This window comes from Haliaeetus albicilla, chromosome Z, assembly GCF_947461875.1.
Source record: "Haliaeetus albicilla chromosome Z, bHalAlb1.1, whole genome shotgun sequence".
In the NCBI taxonomy this organism is placed as follows: Eukaryota; Metazoa; Chordata; class Aves; order Accipitriformes; family Accipitridae; genus Haliaeetus; species Haliaeetus albicilla.
The window spans coordinates 69,855,100-69,875,460 of NC_091516.1; the positions used below are offsets into that span (position 1 = coordinate 69,855,100).

General features: G+C 41.0%; 1 protein-coding gene across 12 annotated transcripts in view; it reads right to left on the reverse strand.

Annotated features, from left to right (window-relative positions):
• The window catches only part of ARB2A (ARB2 cotranscriptional regulator A), a 272,845-nt gene that overhangs the window by 103,553 nt on the left and 148,931 nt on the right, over positions 1 to 20,361 (reverse strand). For 11 of the 12 annotated variants that reach the window (XM_069777136.1, XM_069777131.1, XM_069777134.1 and 8 more), the window contains exon 8: positions 9,794 to 9,913. The exons of the other annotated variant lie outside the window; for it this stretch is intronic. In XM_069777136.1, the coding sequence (XP_069633237.1) occupies positions 9,794 to 9,913 (120 nt within the window). The remainder of the gene's footprint in view (positions 1 to 9,793; positions 9,914 to 20,361) is intronic. 12 annotated transcript variants of the gene reach the window in all.

The window sequence follows — 20,361 nt, forward strand, 5'->3', positions numbered from 1 at the left end:
AGAGGATGAGGAAAACTGAAGGGTGCACACCACAGCAAAAAGAGGCACCTGCCAGCACAACCCAAAACCAGGTGGATTAAATAAAATAAAAAGGAAGATGTGCATTCACAGAAGATTTTACGAGATTAAGAAGGCAAAGTCTGAAGGTCAACGTGGATGGGGTGAAGAGCTATTAAGTCTGTCCAGGAGAACAGGAAATGGGACATTTTATTTATGCAGCAGGACTCAGGAGCAGGATGGCACATCTACCAGTATCTCAGGAATTCACCTCGGGGAGCCAAAAAAGAGATGGACTGAAACAGTTTACATCAGAGAGAAGGCAAAGATGTTCAATGTCAGGTAGTTTCCTCAGAGGCTGAGGACAGAAGACTTGTCTCCCCGTTACTGTTGATGAGTTTTCCCCATGTCTGGATGAGCTCTGATGAGTATGAGATGGTTCAGACAGAAAAAGCTGTACAGAGGTGCACAACTAGAGATGACAACTTGTAACTTCTGGGGAGCTGGGGCAACCAGCGAGGAAATTAATAGCTGGGCAAGAAACTAAGGAAAACCGGTTGCCCCGGGTCCTGGAGTTAACTGTTGGGATCAATGGTGTGCTCTACACATTTTAAGCAGATTGTTGCACACAGACGTTGCCCCATCAGCTTTGATAGGCTCAAGGGCTGAAGTTTATCTGCACAACTGAAAGGATGAGCGACGTGTTCTTTGAACACGGTCCTGTGCTTTGGCTTTCTTTTTCTTTCAAAGCTAGAATTTGAAATGAAAAATAAACTGACTGATAAGTACACTGTCTCGCAGAATTTAAAACAGTTGAAACAATGCAGGAAAGGATACTAATACAAAGGAATTTATCGAGCCAGAAGGAAGTTTCTAGTCAGATATAAGGATAGATGCCAAATACGGTTTTATTTAACATCTTCATTAATGATCTGGAATTAATTAAATTTGCAGGTGACTTAAAGCAGGAGAAACTGCCAAGAGAAGTAAGGCATGAAAGAAATACAAAACGAGCTTCCAAGATTCATAGACCTGTAGCACAAAAAGGATCGTTATGACAACCTAGTTTGTCATCCCGCACAACAAGGGCCAGAGTGCAGCTAGATTTAATTTGGAAGAACGTGAGATAATATTGTTGGGGGTGGTGGAAATCATCTACTACTTTCAGTACCACTGGGGAGAAGGAAATTGAGAGCACTAAAATACTCTGAGAGATGCATGAACATTAGTGGGTACCAAATTCAAAGAAACTTTGGGAAAAAAAGAATCTAGTATCATTTTGGCTGCACTGACCAAAATGTTGCACAGCTGAACAAAGGTACTGAGGTTCACCTCGAGCTAACTATAGTAACTGCACTTAAAATACAGAGTTGAATTCTCAGCACACTATCAGAGAAATGTTGACAAAAGTACTGGATTCAGACAAACATACAAAGAAAACGAAAAAGAAGGCCCAGTTATATACAGTTGGGCAACAAGAGACAAGGGGATGGAAATACGAGAACAAGTGCTAAAGATCAGAAAGCTTTTCATACCGAAATCTAAAAATAAATCTTCACTGTGTAGTGCACAGAATTTAAAACAATGCAAAGAAATTACAAAAATATACCACTAGTGAGATGATGCAACTCTAGAAAAGTCTCTGCAAAGAAATGCAGAAAGTGCTGTGCCTTCGACCTCAAAATCCCATTGGATGCAAACACATATTTCTAAGTAACTGGATTTCCAAGTAACCCTAACTTTTACCCATCTCCACTTCTTTGTCCGTTTTTATAATTAGCATTCCAACTTTGGTGTCAAACTAGAAAATTAATATGAATGGACCAATGAGAGGTAAAGTAATGATGGGTGGTGCCAGCAATTAGTACTCAGCATATCATTCCAGTCCATGAAACATTGCCCTTTTCCTTTTGGAAGAAGTGGGGAAGGGGCATACATACAGCTGGCCTCAAACCACAGACTGAGCTGAGTGAAGCATGAGATATTACATTAGCAAATGATTAAGATGAAGCAAAAAGTAATGATGGTGAGCAAGTTATCCAGAGCAAGGTGACGAGGAGGGATGAATATTCAAAACATGAGCCTATTCTGGAAGTGGCCAGCAGTCAGGCTTTCATTGCACCCATCCTCTTCTCTCATCCAGTAGCAAGGCTGAGAGGGCTGGAGATGAACTGGGGAAGGGGATGCCTACACAGCATTTAAACTAAACCACCAAAAAATGAAAAAGGACATGCAGCTATGGTGCTCTGAACTGCTTGGTAATCGTTCATCATTCCTCTGTCTCCTCCCGTTAGATGATCCTTCCAGACTGCAAGCTCTTCAGGACAAGGCACTACGATGCGATTGCTACCACAATGCAAATGGATAACAACAAGAAACGGTAGCAAGTGAAATAATGATGCCAGTGTACACTTGTCAGCTTATTTATTTAGGCTGAGAGTGGCCTAAAATGTTTATCTGCTCTGTGTTAAAATGGGCAATATACGCATGTGTGTGTATATATACCTACACACTTTTTTAATGTAGGTTATCAGTAAAGGCCAAATGTGATCAAGAAGTTGCTCCAGTACAGCAGCCAGTGACACATATTAAGATACTTCAGTATTTTTTTCTCAATCCATCATTTAATTTCCTTACTGCTGCAACCCCTCACCCTGGGATCTGCGATCCCCGTTGCTTTCTACGGCAAGCTGAAGCTTTCGCACTTCAGAAAGCATTAGCAAAAATGAGCCCGCTACTTCCAAAAACAAGTGAAGAGGGAAAAAAGTTGTTTGCAAACATTGGTGTTTGGATGTTGACCTGGTTTTGGTTCAAACTCAGCGCTTCTAGTGCTCAAGCCACAGAGTGAGCCTGGAGTCAGAGAGGTGCCAACTCCAGAAAAATTAATCCAAACAGGGTCCAATTGTTTGCGGCTGAAAACAGGCACCTGCACACACTGGCTTTCACAGGATCATGGAGTCCTGGGTCATACCAAGGACTGATGGTCCCAGCCAATAACTCACACAACTCTTGCCATGTGTGGGTCACGCTGGTTAGCAGCTTTGCCCCAGTCACCCTGTTCCCAAACAGGGCTTTCTCATCCAATGGTGAGAAACCTAATTCCACCCTAAATTTATTCATGGCCAGTTTTAATCCATTTGTTCCTCTGCCAACATTGTTCTTTGGCTTACACGTCTCTCCCTCCTCGTTGTTTACTCTCCTGATGTATTTGCAGAGTGCTACCAATCCCTCTAAGCTTCCCTTCGTCAGGCTGAACAAGCCATGCTTTTAAACTCTGCTTCTGTAGCAAATACAGAATAGACGCCGAACCTTCTTTTTCTTCAATGGCTACCAAAGTTAATGCAAGAGCATTAGCAGATTACACAGCTCTTATTAAGACTGATAAACCTAGAGGGTGTGTGTACTGTTTCCAGGGCTATACCGATTCTGGTGCTCATGGTAGGTAGGACAACTCCATGTGGCACCACATCATGGCACATGCACGTATCCTTCCTTTTTTCTAGTAAAATAGGCTCTCCATTGCTCTGAGTCTACTGACAACTCTTCCTCATATCTCTTCTGGACTGAGTTAATCTTCCCAAATGTCTCAGATTATACCAGATTAATCTCACTGGCATGCTGGCTGGCATTAGTATTTCCCTTCCTGGGACAGAAAGAACAAACAAATCTCAGGATCACATTTGGGTCTTTTGTTGCATTATTGGGTCATTCACTCACAGCCATCGGCAATGAGGCCGCCCATCCCTGGGCTTTCCCATCCCTGCTGTTCCCGGTTGATGAGATCACTCTTCATACACAAATGCAGATGACTAGCCAGTCAATGCCTAAGTGTCCTGAAGTTTGTATTATTTCCTTTAATTTCTCTCACTGCAGAAATTTTACTTCTGAATACCAATGGTGACTTCACTGCTTCATGCCAAGAGCCAATTTCATTAGCACACACTTACTTTCTGTGCCCATGTCAGTAACAGAAATACTAAAAGAAATTTGCCCCAAGACTAGTGACCCTAGTCCTGTCCGACTCTTTTTACACAACCCACTGCTGTTTCTCCATTAGCTCCTCTTGTCTACCTTCATTCCTTGTTTGACCTTTTTCAGACGAATAAGCATTTTTCCAAGAAGCACAACAAAGTATAGCTGAAATAAATAACCAAATGGAATTAAGATCCCATTTTCATTTTTAGACTTATTTTTCTGAGTGTCCCTACCTACGCCAGACCTGACTCAAAGGTGCAAATGTAAGTGTACAACACAGAAGAAAGCTGAGACCTAAAACAGGCAGAGTTGGGCGAGGTGATTTGTCCGAAGACTGCACATATAACCCAATCCCCATGAACCTACAAGACAGCATCCCAAACTGCTCTCCCAACTACCAATATTTAAAGAATGTCCTCTTTCTTTCTCTAGTTTAATGCTCACAAAGCCTTGAAGCACAGTGATATTTTGCTTTGTTTCCTCACAATATGGACCCTGGTCACCGAGGTGTTTGGCTTCTCAGGTCTCTACTTCCAGCTCTCTCTCATGCTTCCTACAACCACCACAGATATTGTGTTATTTCTGCCACACATCAGTAGATGTATTTTAATACATCAGCCAGGGGAATTAAGAGCTGCATATCCACAGTACCTGCTTTATGCTCATCAATTCTTGAACCAAACTAAATATAAAAAACAAGTAGATAGATATATTTATATAAGTATATATAAATAAAAAGCCAAATATAACAAACCATTCAATCTGAAATTTCAGGAAATTAAATTAATGAAAAGCTAATGACAGGTTCACAGCCCAGTCATTAAGGCTCTTAAATTGCATTTTGCCTGTGCCAGAATACTGATGCAGCCTCAGAGACTCCCAGGTAGCTCAGCAGGTGTCCGTTTATCATCGTTATTATTATGGCACCTATCAGCTCTAGCCAGGGTCAGGTCCTCGCCGCACTCAGCACAATACAACAAAATGAAGTGGCAGCTTATTGCAGAGCGTATCTCAAAATGATGGACCTAAAATTATTTCAAATGGACAAAATTGGCTGATTTTGATGGAAATAGGATGGTGTAGTGGATACAGTAATTTGAACGGTGTGTTTTAAGGGCTCTCATTTTAACAAAACTGCCTAAAAATACATACTCACACATACACACACACTTTTATCTACACCTTTGGGCAAACTGTCAATATATACATCCAACATTTTAGCCAGCAAAGACCATAATGAATAGTTTCTTATCTGCTCAAAGACAATGAACCTACTTTCTTTCTCCTAATTTAATCATATCACATTCCCCCGTGCGCTTTGTATTTTTACAGCAGTATGAATGCTGTAAGCTGGAGATACCACCACTGATTCTCACAATTTTGTCATGATTCCCATGATATTTGGTGGTTTTTTTTTCTTAAATATATTATTTAACTAAAATTAAAACAAAAAAGCTACACTTCTGGTTCATAAGGTGCCGAGGAAACCCTTGAAAATGCAAAGCCTAAAGTCTCAGGAATATAGGAGGCAAACAGGAGAAATCTTCCACAAAGTCTTTTTTTTTTTTTTTAAATCTCAGGATACTGAATACCTAATTGCCAATTTTGAAAGCTTAGATTTAACAATTCTTCTTGTGATTCCAAAATGAGTAGTTGTCATGTGTTTTTTACAATGATGGACGTGGCTACTTTTACATGTCACCCAGCATCCTAGGACCACCTTTTCTGTCCCTTCTACATGCAGCCAGGCCCTGATACTGTGAGTAGATCTGCAGGGGATGGCCACAGCACTCAGGCGGGCATGGGGGCACAACATGTCTTTTCTCCTGTGCGGGTCTTTCATGCAGGCAATGACAAGGGAAAACATTCTTTTTAAAGCAAAATAATTGTAAACCCACAAAATTTGGCAGAAAAACTCAAAGGAGGCGTTGTACCAGAAACTTATTTTCTGTAAACTAAATATAAAATTGACTCCATCAACTTGAAATTCTCACTTTCTGTTAAATTTCATAAAATTATTATAAGCTAGGAGTTGGGAAAGTTCCACAATTTACCATCAACTACAGCAAGCTGCTTCTGAAAATAAATCCCTGACTACACTGTGTAAGGGATAACAGAAGTAAGAAGCTGAGATGCGTTCATGAATCATGGCCTGAGTTTTTCAAAATCAGTAATTAGCAGAACACAGTGACCCAACAACTATTTTTAGTGCTGTGTATTCAAAAAGTAATTTACATGTAGATATTATTAGACACACATTTAATTTCAAACCACAGTTACACAAAGTTTTAATTACTAAATATTAAGATACATTTTAGCATATGGTTTATGATTAGCATTTGTAATTCAAGCTATAAACAATACAACTAATTACATTTATTGGTGGAACTTTACTTCCCACACATGTTCAATCACTTTCAATTACTCCCCTAGTAATCTATGACCCAGCAAGGTACAGAAATTGTGTGCCTACGTTGCAATAACCGGGTAACAGTTTCTGTGCATTCAGGCATGATATTACAGACTCACCCTGTTTTTCTTAACATCTCGCAATCACAGACACGCAAAAATGTAGATTAAAAAGCTGCAAAGACCAATAAAACTGCTAGGTGCTGTGGCATGTATTTGAAAATTGCAGCCAAGTTTTACTGGTTTGTTTAATGAAGGGCTTCCAAACCATAGCCTGATTTTTATGGTCAGATGAAATTTGGAATGAAGACCAGGTTTGGCCACCAAGGGTTTGTAAACAAAAACGCTCCTCCTTTTATACCAATCACCTCACATGCGATGGTCACGTTTGCCCTCTTTTCGCTTTGAGTTTCCCACCAAAACAGCACGCCCACGTCCCAGCACGGGACTTTGGAAACCTGCAGAGCAAAGGGACGAGGCAGAGCAGAGACGCTTCTCCTCCGCCAGCTCCTTTAGCAGCTGCAGACAGGGGGACGTGTCCTGCCCCTGCCAGGCTGAACGCAGCGGCAATTCCCACCCCACGGTATGAACGACCGCCAACGAGTCTTTGCCTAATACCAGGTTTCGTTGGGTTTCTCTGCTTTAACGCCGGAGCGTCAGGTTTTCATCGAGAGCCTTGCACCGTGACGAAGTGATGAGCTGGGGGTCTCTGTGACTGAGGCGACGGCAAACGATCAGGACAGACCTCGGCAAGCACTGAACTTGCAAAGAGAATTTAAAAGATACTCATTGAAAGCGCATATGTTTTTGGACTTCTTTGCTTGTTTTCTTTTTCCCTGCAGGCACAGTAAAATGCAGAGGGCCCAGGCAGAAACCTTCACTCCAAATTAAAGCCATATGCTTCACACTGCTCTCCTCTAAGAGGCGCGGATGCAGAAGGAGCAGCTGTGCAACAGGTCCCCATAACTACTGTAACCTACAATTTTATGAATCTGTTGACCCCAAGTTCTTGCACAGCAAGTGTAGGGGTGGTACGGTTGCTATATGGTGTAGCTGCTCTATCACCCTCATCATCTCCCCCACGCAAAGCAGGAAAGAAAGTGATCAAAAATGTATTTGTCATAAGAAAGTAATTGCCCATCAGCTGCTCCATTTCTTCTTTTTTGAGCTCTTTGCAATTACTAAGTGCCATATGGATATAAAATTGAAGAGAAAGAAGATCATAACAAAATAAAATCTTATAAATTAATATTGTGATAAAGTAGTTCAGGGTTTATTTCAATGATATCTGCTTCAGTTTATGCATTATTTAATTAAACTGCTTTCAGTGGAGCTCAGATATCAAGCCACCTCTACCAAAACCAGGTGTTAATATCCTTTGATTTTTTAAGAAACAATCGGGCTACATGAAATATACTTCTCAGGTCTAGTTTTGCATGACAGATATGTGATGTGCCAATGGTTATATATTATATTCTTCCTCTCAGGCATGCATCTCCTGCAGAGACAGCAGACTACAGAAGCTGACCCTTACTGAGACCATCTTGTCTCTCTGACAAAGCTCCTTTTTAACTTCTTACTTACTGGTTGCTTCCTGCGATGGATAAAAACTTTAGCTCAGCTTGCGATAATTTCACAGGCCCTGAGCACCCTGACCCTGGAAGCCCCAAGGTCAGAAGTCAAGTCTTGTTCTGAAACATCTGTGTGCTTCATATTAAAGTTGAACAAAAGTGAAGAAATATCCACCAGTGTGACAAGAGAAACAGGCAAAATGGGAATGACACGTTGGTCATCTGTTACCCATGCCACCTCAAGCCATTGACTGAAATGTGATGGAAAAACTTGCCAAGCCTCCTTCGAATAAGCACTTTGTTTAGGAAACACCAAGAAAGGTCTCCAGTCAGTTTTTATTCCCGCCCTGTGATAAGCCTATGCATCTGTAGGTGTCCGGCGACCCAAACAACGTGGCTTTACAATGCCTACAGAAATTTTGCTAACACTTCACTTTGGAAACATGAGGCACACCAGAATAACCTGGGCTGAAACACAGGGCAGCTGAAAATCACAGCACCAGAAAGCCAAGAGAGAAGAGATGCTCCCTAACCTCCATTGCATCCCAGGAGCAACAGGCATATGTGATGCAACCCGCTTCTTTGCCCAGAGTTGTGGTTATAGAAGGAATTATTCATCTTCACTAATTTGGTCTCCTAAAAATTTAGGTTTGAGACTATTTATCGACCTGGTAACAAAATACCCGTGGAAAATGATCAGCTGAACTGTTCTCAAGTCCCAGTGTACACGTCATACATATTTTAAAAATATGCTTCTGGAAGCACAGGGAAAATGAAAATGGCCTTAATTTCTACAAACGAAAAGGGTTAACAAAAATCTTAAGTTCTTAAAATAATACAAGTGGTCCTGCTCTGGATTACTCTTGCTACTTAGAGCAGCGCAAGATTGAAAACAAAACACTCATGCATGCTTTGTCTTAACTAGGGCATTCATCTTACCTTCAGGCAGGAACCACTTTTACTAACTTTCAGTGAGACTAAAATAATGTCTTATAGACAAAAGATGTATATACACGGCTGCTTATTCCTGTGTCTATAAAACCAGTTGCAATGTTCTGCAATTTATGTTTCCACAATAAACACGACTTTTTTAGTTTTCTTCAATAAAACAAGTCGTGATTACACCACACCAGCACTTCACAATTAAGTGAGGAGGCTATAGCTACGCTCAAAGAACAGTATACGGGTTCAACAGGCAACTTCATATACCAGATGGGGTCAACAAATTTGCCTTTAAAGGGTGAAAGACTGACCAACTGGATGTTCAGCAGTCCCAGCATCAGAGGCAGAGCAGCTTTACAGTGAGCAGAGTCCTCCCCACCTCACATCACCGCAGGGTTTATCCAGAGCCTAATAAACGGCAAAAAAGTCTTCCCAGCAACTTCTGCAGACCTTTGTGGAAAAACTGCAAAATTGGGTAAAACCTCCAAATTTCCCCTCATGTTCAGCTCCAATCTATATACAAAATGGTGCATTTGTTAATGTGACTTTGCTTTAAAACCGTTCTTACGTGTTCTCAGTCTTCACCTCCAGTCTTTGTGCCCCAGAGCAGAAACTCACTGAGTGCTGCCTTTCAGTACATAGCCTGGACAAGGACGATTCAATGCGTTTTGTCTTCCCACGGTCTTTCAGGTTTGTGCACGCTTGGCACCTTATCATCTAACTCAAAACCAGAGAAAAATGCAGTGACCTTCCAGTTGCAAAGAAATCCTCACAGATCTGTATCTGACCATTGGTTCCAAGTTGTTCCTAAATGGCTGCTTTCAAGAAGGTGATCACAAAGAACTGAGAAAATCTGTGAAAGACTTCAGGAAAGAAGGCAATGGAGAAGTCACACTTACCAACTCTACAAAGGCAAGTCCACCATAACTGTGAGCAACAAAAAACACGTTCTCTGCAGCAGACTGGGAAATAAAATGGTCCCAAACATAAATTGCATGTTCTTCAGGAGATCCATTATCCTGCAGAAAGAAATTACGTTTGCGACAATTACCTTTTAAAAACTGGCAATTCTGTCTAAAAAGCAACGTGTTCCTATATGTTAAAATGTTTTGTTAAAACAAACCTCAAATGAATATACCCTAGTGTCAAAAAAAAGAACAGATTAATTTGTCTAAATAAAAGAAATTTAAGATTGCTATTTAAAGGCAGTAAAACTGTTGCTTTATTATGGCTTATTTTAATAAATACAACAAAAATTACGCATCTGCAAAATTTTGTCTAAATACCATGATGGCAATTCAGCTAAACAGAGGCATTCAGAGAAATTATGAGCCACTGCTCTGATTTTCTTTCTTTTGACAACTCTTTGTCAAATGTTTGTTCACTGATGGTTTGTTTAAAGTAGTTAAGCCTTAGTCTGATAAAACAAATAAAAACAAGTAGGAACAATATAAATATAATTTCAGTCTTTACAATTTTTTCATATTATGGGCCAATGGAAATCTGCCAAACATTAAAACTGTGGTATTTGCAACTACTCTTTTAAATGCCACTTTTTACAACTGCAGACTATGAGATACAGCACAGATAAAACACCTCTTGACTGCTTATACATTAGCCGTTACTTCGGAGTCTCTAGTAGTGAGGGGAGTGCTTTTTCTTAGTATTGAACAAGAATTTGTGAATGCCAGTCAATGTAAGGGTCACTGAAGGCACCGGAGTGATTTACACTGATTTTAGCGCGCTCTCCTCAAACGTCGGGGTTGTGCACTCCCACCTCTACCTTAGAGGCTCTCGGAAAGCCCTGCACCTCTCTGTAATTCACTTATTTCTCAGGTTGTCCATGTCATAACCACAAATCTGTCTAGTCTCAGGTGACAAGAGTAAGATGGTCTGCTAGCTCCCCTGCCCCACCAGGATTTCACACCTCTAGCACAACACTGCTGGTGCTTTCCAGACTCTTTTGTGCCAGAAAGAGCTGATCAGTCAAGGTCACGTCCTTGCCTAAAATTTGCATCCCTTTCCCCTTTGCTCTGCTCCACCAACAACTTCATACCCCTAGGTGACTCAGATGCAGACCACAAAAGCGTTATTTCCTTGGGGAAAATAAAGCACAAACCAGCAAAAGCCACTGGCAATCAGAAGATGCTAATTACACAGTGTGAATTACTGTAACTTTACCAAGAACACTGAAGTGATTTAGGTCTTAGTCCCACGCTGCAACTCCGTTTTGGGAATTTAAGCTCTTATGAGTGTCTAAAATCAATGGGAAGACAGACAACTAAATAACGTGGTGGATTTAGGCTTTTACTTCTATTCTCATGCCCGGTTTCCTAAATAAGAGGGAGATGGCTACAAATCTTTATGGATCTGGACCTAAAGCTTTTAAAACAATTATGTGCTTTTAAATTTTTTTTCTCCAAGGTAGCAGCGATTAAAACATATTTATCAAATTCGCCAAAAAGCACTGAAGTGCTCTGAGGTATTCTCCTTAATCCTGGACAGATTCTGTTCTTGATTGACTATGACAGAACATAGTTTTAACTAATTATGTATCGACTATTGTAAACCACCTCAGCGTGAGAAAGGGCTTATTTTCTTTCAACCCTGTTTTGAAATTTGATTGTAGAGATAGGTAAAGGAGGTAAAGACTCCTCCCTTTGTGAGGAAAGAGGGAAGGTTTTCAAAAGAAATTTCATAAAGAAAATATGATTGACAGACCAGTTATTAAGATAAAGCTGAACGACAACTTGAACTGGAGTTTCCTATGGAAAACTGATGTACTCTAATTATGATACGTATGGAAAAGGCACATTAAAACACTAGGAGAGTTTTTAAATGACTAGTTTATCTAAAAGATTTATTTTAGTTAAATATGCAGACTTTTTTATTTAAATAATAATGTTAGCATTAATTTTCTTAACAGCAATTTTTGTACAGGTACATAACCCTGCTTTAACATTCTGACAAAAAGAAGAGGTTGTTTCTGGTTAATATTGCATTTTCTGGCATTTTGCATTTATTATTCTACATGCTGATGGGAAAAGCACACAATTTTAGGGTTGCCACAAGAATAAGACAGCAGCATGAAGCTTCTGAAGGATTCAGAAACTCAGCTCGAAAAAGCTTCCACCAATTAAAGCATAACCAGCGGTCTAGTCAACCGAATCATTAACTGCACAGCTTCACAGTCCAGTATGAAGACTCAACAGGATTTTATAAAAGCAAAAAGAAATGAGCTAGAACGAGCTAGATATAGGCTGTAACTACAGTTTTGTTTGTTACTGGTGAAAAAAATGCCATATAATGTCAGGATAAACTGTGTTGCTGTACATACTCTGCTAAACCCTATACAGGGTAAGAAAAGCACGTAGGTGTGAGAAGGAGTTTGGAGGAGTCATGTATGTTTAGAAGAAAAGCTCTCTCTTCAGAGCATCTGCTTATTTTTTCCCCTCATAACAAGCCCATATTTTAAACAACTCGGACAGAGAATAAACCGTTGCCGTGTCCGTACAAGAAACATCTGGCTGCGGGAGCGGGCACCGCCAACTGCAGAGTACGGCCAGTTTTAGGATTTCAAATTGCCCTGGGTCCATCAGGATTAACCTCCTCCGCCTGGCCTGGGTGAAATTATGAGGCTGGATGCTGCAGTTTTGGTACAAAAGGTGTCAGTTTCAGGCAGCTGTTTCTTTCCTTCTTTTCATTGCAGCTAAACAGAATGCACTTATATGCCACCTTTTAAAATTACTTGATTAAGTGGGTGCCTCTTGGTCATGCTTTACATAATTATCTATATGACTGTAGAGAAAGGAATGGGGAAATCACGCTATGTACCTCAGAAGGCAGCTGAAGCTGAACGCAATGTTATTTCTGAAACACGCTGAGATGGAAAGGTGCTGGGAAAGCTGAACTTAAATTTCCAGCTGCTGAAAGTTGGTCATCTGTAACAGGTAATTCTACGTCTAAATAAGTGTTCTGATTCTTTGGAGGTGTGGAAATCAAATCAGAGCATCCCTCTGAAAACCTTCCCCCCACCCCACAATTAGAAATAAAATAAGTCAAGAATGATGTTACATGAAAAGGCCTCTGTGTGATGCTTAACCAATGCAAAATAACCCAAAACCAGGCAATTACTGGATCGCTGCAGAGCAGGTACCTCCTGAGTGGACTGCTGCACCCCAGCTCCGTGGTGCTCGGGTGGGGAACGGAGCAGATGCTCTCGGTGCAGAAGGTACAACCTTCGCCCGTGCTCCCATCATGTGAAATCCCACCTGCCTTCATTTTTAACAGAACACTATCAGTAAGATTTACCCTTTAATTCACTAATAAATGAAAAGACATACGTGTCTTTTTTCCTAATAACTATTGTATTTTAGTTCTTTTCACCGATAAAAATAGAGCAAATATACCTCATTTACCATCGGTGACTACCAATGCTACAGAGACTATCAGATATTGAACACCTGTCATACTTGCATGCAGCAAATCCCACTGAAGATTGCCTTGGAGATAAAGGTGGTTAAAATCATTTAACACAAGTATTGCCGAGGAATTTTAAATTGCTGATGTTATATTTATTCCTTTTCCTGAATGCTAGAGGAGGCACACACTTCTGGAACCTGCTATAAAAGGGGCATCCATAAAAGTAATATAGAACATAAGTAGCAAGATATTAGGTTCTGATTCAGTTAATGACAGGCGCATGGGGCTAATCAAAAAGATGCTCTTGCCACATGGACTTATTGCTTTTGAATGAGAAATGATCATCAAGCATTTGCAAACAGAATGAAATTTTATTTCATGTGGAAGAGACCGAGTGTTCACAAATACTGGTTTAAGGACCAATTCCTTTTTCTAGTAACAAAAGGCGCTTTTTTTTCACCCCAGTATTTTTTAAACACTCTCTCTCAACTATCTATAAAAAATGCCTCACTTTTTAAACTAAAATAGCTATTGCTCAAAAAATGATCATAAATGGTTAATACGGAGCTTTTCATTTTAATATCCAAAGTTTAATGAAATAGTTTAATAGTACAGTCTATGAAAATAATATGACAATGATTAATAAATTCATGTCTCTCATATATATGAAGCCTTTTAATATCCCAGGGCCAGAACCTCTCCTACAGCTGCTTGAAGCAGCAGCTTGTGGTAGGGAAGAGGTTGCTGGTCGCTGATCTGCTCAGCCTCGACTTAAGTCCTGGCATGGGTTAGGGACGTCCTGGGCTGCTCCAGCCTAGACCAGGTGGGCTCGGTTTTGGGGGGGCCGTACACCAAGAATGGCAGCCCACGACCGCGTTGTTTTGGGGTCTACGCAACGCTAACAGAAACACATTTGAATGAAACGCTGCTCCTCGTCTCGTTTCACAAAAAAGGTTTTGCTTTGAGAAAACCGGCTTGCAGATTTAAAATTCTCTCCGTAACAGTTTTTAAGGCCCTGAAAAGCCCAAATTGTTGTGGGTAAATGCTCAGGCCATCCATTGTGCGAAAAAGTGGAGGAAGAGGCCACAGATTTTGGTCTCTCATTTTTTCCAATATTGCTAGCAGTAAGAGTTGAAAGGTATATAACATTTTAATGGCTGGAGCCATTAGGAATACGCAGATAAGCAGTGTGCGCACAGTGAATACAGTGTTACGTTCTGTTGCATTCAAAAAACAGGTTGAATTTTCTAATGTAATATCACAGTCATTAATTGTTAAATACCAAGCTGGAGTGATGCAGCAACCGAAGCCTTATCAACTATGCCAGATTCTAACACCTAGACATTGCAAGGTCTGCAGTTATGATGGACTACCTGAGTTGATAACACATGGAATTATCTAAACAACATTTGCATATTTGTGTAATTATTTCCTAAGGTTAATTAGCTCCTGTAAAGCAGCTTGCCCTTTGAGACTGCTTACTGTGACAGGTTCACATATTTCCTGTTTCAATGCCAAATTTTACTTTTTTTTTCTTTTTTTTTTTTTTCCAAAGTAACCTGTTGCTGGAAAGTTATAGATGGAGCAGGAGCTGGAGGCCTTAAACTACGATAGACTTTACTGGGGCAGAGCAGCTCTGATCCCATCTTAAACTTCTAATTTATCAAAACCCCCTAAAATCAAATCTGCAAAATCAAATTAGTTTTAAGCTCCAGTGACAGCTCTCTCCTTCTACTTTGTTCTTTTTAAATCAAGGAGTTGGAATCACATTTTTTTGTGATGAGTGAAAAGTAAAATGCATACAAATAGGGAAATATGCCATACAACTGAATAGCTTTTTAACAATTTACTTGAAGGTGGCTTCTATAATTACTGCTTATCACAGCAAAACAATTTCTCCTCCTAGCTCGATGAGCTACTGTAAACAAGTATGGTACATGTGTTAAATACAGGAGAACAGAACTGCATACTGTCATGGTTTAATCCCAGCCAGCAACTAAGCACCACGCAGTGGCTCGCTCACTCCCCCCCACCCAGTGGGATGGGGGAGAGAATTGGAAGGAAAAAGGTAAAACTCGTGGGTTGAGATAAGAACAGTTTAATAGAACAGAAAGGAAGGAACTAATAATGATAATAGTAACAATAATAAAATGACAATATTAATAAACGGATTGGAATATACAAAACAAGTGGTGCACCATGCAATTGCTCACCACTCGCTGACCGATGCCCAGTTAGTTCCCAAGCAGTGATCTGCACCCCCTCCCCCGCCAACTCCCCCCTGTTTCTATACTGGGCATGACGTCACACGGTATGGAATACCCCTGTTGTTGGCCAGTTTGGGTCCTGGCTGTGTCCCCTCCCAACTTCTTGTGCCCCTCCAGCCTTCGCGCTGGCTGGGCATCAGAAGCTGAAAAATCCTTGACTTTAGACTAAGCACTACTTAGCAACAACTGAAAACATCAGTATTATCAACATTATTATCATACTAAATCCAAGACATAACACCACACCAGCTACTAGAAAGAAAATTAACTCTACCCCAGCCGAAACCAGGACAGAGATGGAGAAGGCTTAGGTCTCCTGTCGCCAGTCCTTCCCTGGAGATGTTAGATCCTTCCCCACCAGCAGGACCTTTCCAGTTGTGCACAGCTTGTCCCATTGCCTCGGTGAGCTGTGGGGCAGGCAAACTTTTGCAATTCCCCCAATCCTTCCCAAAAATCATTAAATTAAAATCAATATATAACTTAAGTGTAACAACATAAAAATATAACCTAGAAGTAGCAGTATGTCACTGAAACAATCCAGGATGAAATAGTGTTTTCAGTGGTGACTGGCTAACACTGGTATCTTCTGTACAAAAAAAGATTTATTTTTCTGTATAGAAAACTGCTCTATTAAAAGAAAATCATATGTTTGAAGGACTGAAATGAACAGCGAAGGGATACAATTTGTTCCCTGCTGGTATGCAGTTCTTGATTATTGTAACCTGACTCACGCCAGCATCACATTTTGCAGCACTCTTAGGTAATGGACCCATTAAGTAAAAATTAATTGGATTTCACTGGAAACTTTCTAGAAAGCAATACTTTCAAAAGTTAAGTTAATGTATGTTTGTATGTATATGTATGTACGTGTATATAGAAACCAGAAGGCATGAGTGGCAAATGTTGAAGACAAATGAACAGGGAAGATTTTAATCCACACTCCTACCATGGCAGGATTTGTGAAGCTCTGGCCTAATTAGGTACCCAGTAAGTCAGGAGGAACTCTGCCACTTGCTTTAATACCAGCAGAGTTAAAAACAACTCTTCAGTCCTTTGAAGTACCCAACAGCCCAGTGATGGGCACTTGGGGTTTGCCACCACTGCAAATACCCTGTCTTGCCTCTGGCAGCTCTGGTGTCCTCCTCACACCCTCCCATCACCGCACCCCCTTCTACTCTGGGCTTGCATTTACACTTCACTCCTCTTTATACGCTCTCCCTCCTTTCACAACCCTCAAATTAAAAAAAAAAAAGGTGATATCAAGTCTCTTTCGCCTCTTCTACTGCACCACCTCCTGTTCTGGCATCACCCTTTTCCAGCAGCTGCCCTCTCTTTCCTCCCCCAACAGCACCCTTACGAGTACTAAATGATGCTCATCACCTGCTGCATTTTCCTCACTCCTTTTGCAAATATTTGCCTTACAGGAGACAAAAACTGTTTCATTACGGTGGAACTTAATGAAACCATGTGATGGTTTATTATCACCAGAGCAGCTCCAAAACCTCAGTGCGGGACAAGGTCTAAGAGGCTTTGAAGGCAAGAAAGCTGGAACAGAAGGCAAAAAAACCAGCCAGCATGCGATTTTTTTTTTTCTCCCCCAAAACAGCAGCTATGGTATTACAAACAGAGAAAAGGAGGAAAGTAAGGGAAGGATAGAAACCAAAAACAGGAAAAAAGTGGAAGAAAAGATCATCTTGTATTAATGTTTTTCTGCAGCATGAGCACCTGAAGACAAGACTTCATGCCTATTTCATGTAACTCAGGTCATTTAACAAGATTTGATCTTTAATGGAGAAATTCTAGTGTATTAGGTAGCATCCCACCTACCTGAAAATCGTTTTTACTGTTTTAATCACAGAGTTGAGGAAACGCTTGCACAGGTATTTCTGAAATGTCTCCTAGTCCAGTCCAAGACTTGATCCCAGGAGGCAGCAGGACATTTTACTAACAGTAGGAATTGTATTTCTGCTTTACTTACTGAAATGGGTAACATCTGTATTATACATATATGGAGATACACATAAAGGAAGATGGGCTGGCTCTTGCAAAACTCTTAAGTAATGGGATTTTCAGGAAGGATGGTGATGGACTGCCTTCTACACTGGGGTTAGTCCAGCTGTATGAAATAAGACAAAAGGAGGCTGCAGAAGAGAGCAGATGAGGGTAACACCAACAAGATCATCTCAGCGGCAAAGCAGCTGTGACTGGGAAAGAAGACGCGGAGCAAAAGTGACGGTGGAGGCGAATTTGTAATAAATCTTATCTCTGACGACATGCATCTGAAATTCAGTTTAGCAGGTCCTGCTAGGAGCGCTGGGAAGCAAGGACAATGAAGACTGAGCAGGGAGTCAAGGGAATTATTGTAGTTGCTGTGTCCCGAGTTGAGTGAGAAAGGGATGACCTGATAGAAAAACAGAGGGGAAGAGATAAAATCATAGACAACTGATGCTTTGGCCTTGAAGGTTTGAATGGAGGGCACATTTCTTTCCTCCCTTCTTCTATGGGCTCTGCGTGGATTTTATGTGCATACTTTGCTGCAGTAAAACAACAAAACCCGGCAGGATTGGATCAGCTGTGTAGGTGCCAGAGCGGGTTCATGGTCACCAACGTCTGGTGTAGCTCTGTGAAAACACAGAGCATTCAATCTGCAAAGGTTGAACACTAAAATAATGTGAATGCATTATTGGTGAATGACATTATTTTATTCAGCAACTGTGTTCATATGCATTCAGAAACAGTCGCACTGTGGTTTTCCTTAGTTATGACCTTAGCAGGGATTAAACCAAGAGCCTTTGGATGTAAAAACACCAGCCTCTTCCACTTATCTCGCAGGAATAATTAGGGAAATAAAAAGACTGTATTATCTTTTTAAGGGCACTTTCTGAGATGGGGGCAAGATATATACTCTGGCAGTAGGTAGCAGCTGCTTTTCAGAAAGAGAAACCAGGTATCACAATAGCTAAGTCTGGTCATTCATGGAGTTGCAGATATAAATAGCATAGCCAAGGTTATTATTTAGCACATGCCTTCGAAAAGCAATATGGCCAAGCGACTTAAGGTAGCATTTTTCATATTGCGGATCTCAGTATTATCCCCACATCTATTTGAGGTGATTCTGTGTAATTTCTTGTGCCTATTTATTTGTGAAGTGGGCCAGTAGTGGAAGTGTTCCTGATATTGCTTATGAAGCCCTAGTAATAAAGATGTTGTGTGTATAGAGTCAGCAGCAGAAAGGAAGACCAGAAGTCTTACATATTGCAGTTAAATACATATTGTATTAAGTTAAGAGGGTAGTCCCACCTCCAGAACTCCTGACAATTTATCAGGAAAGCAAGCAATCTTGACAGACCTGCTAAATGAATAAGTATTACATTAAACATGCAATATCTAGCATATCTAACAGCCAAATAAAAGATGTAAAACAAAAATGCATTTGGCTGACTGAGGCAATATTTAAATTGTCACCATCAGTGCAAAGGGGGATGAAGGGCTGGCTTGGGAGGAAACGGTGATACCCGTGCTTTGCTGCAGCACAGCTGCTGAGATTAGGTTTAAAATGACAAGTTTTAGCTAATGCAAGACTGACAATGTCTAGCCAGGTTTTTTATGTTTCATGTTTTGGCTCCTCCCTGGGGCCCCTGCTCTCCCCAGCTCCCACCGCAATTACCATCCAAGACGACTTCGGATCCTGTCCCACTTTTCCCACTTCAGATGCAAGCTGGGCTTTCCCTGGTGATGGTGGTCAGGAAATAAAATTCAGAGCTATGCTATATATATATATGTGGGAACAGAGGGAGCTCGGATCCTAACCTCCCCCTGGGCAGCAGGAGTTACTTTTCCGCTTTATATCCAGCTTTATTGCACACAAGAGAAAAAACGAAACAACTCCAAGCCAGAAAAGAGCTTTCCCAGCTAAGCCCTCAACTAATACAGTTCCTGACCAACAACCTAGAGCTACTTCTGAATTAAAAAAACCCCAAACCACCCTCTCCGTCCGTTTCCAAAGTGCTTCAACCACCTCTGCTCGGTGAGGAACAACCTGATTCTGGAAATCAAAACCCTCTTGGCCACAGGACCTGCCTCAAAGCTCTCATTTATAATATTTCAACAGGCAAACAATGGCCTGAAACCGCGGAGTGAAGTCATCAGCGCCACAGCTATTCTTCACAGAGGTGCCAGTGGTCTCAGCTGCATTAATGCATCGCTGACCTAATACTCTATGTTAATTTTGGCAAACGCAGGTCTTCGCAGGAGGCCTTCGGAGCGCTGCCGTGTCAGGAGCTCGCAGATGTTGCAAGAATATGTGAGTGTTTTTTTTTAAAAGGCTCGCATTACAGGTGAAATTTCTTAGATTTGCATTGGAACTGAAAGTTGAGCGTGTTGAGTTTGGCTGCAGATCTGTGCAAAAATAAACCAAGAAAGCAGCAAACGTTACCCACGTTGTTCAATCCGCGAAGACTTCACACCGCAAAGGCTCAGCCTTTTTGCACGGTGAATATTTTCAGCTGCGAGGCTGCTGTGTTCAAATGCCCTCCCTGTTTCTTCAGCTTTGTATTGGGAAATTCAAGGGACTTTGTAACTGGAAGTGGTTTGCTGTTTACAAAGTAAACCCCAGATCTCAGGCTAAATTAATTAAGTCTCAAACATTATTATAGCATCATCTCCCTGGTTAAAGTATCTGCTTGTCAGCCAGGGTAAGACAACTTTGTCAGGCTGTTGTTCCAGTCTGGATTTTCCCGTTATTACTTCTGCTGGAGTCTGGCATGTCCTGTCATCAC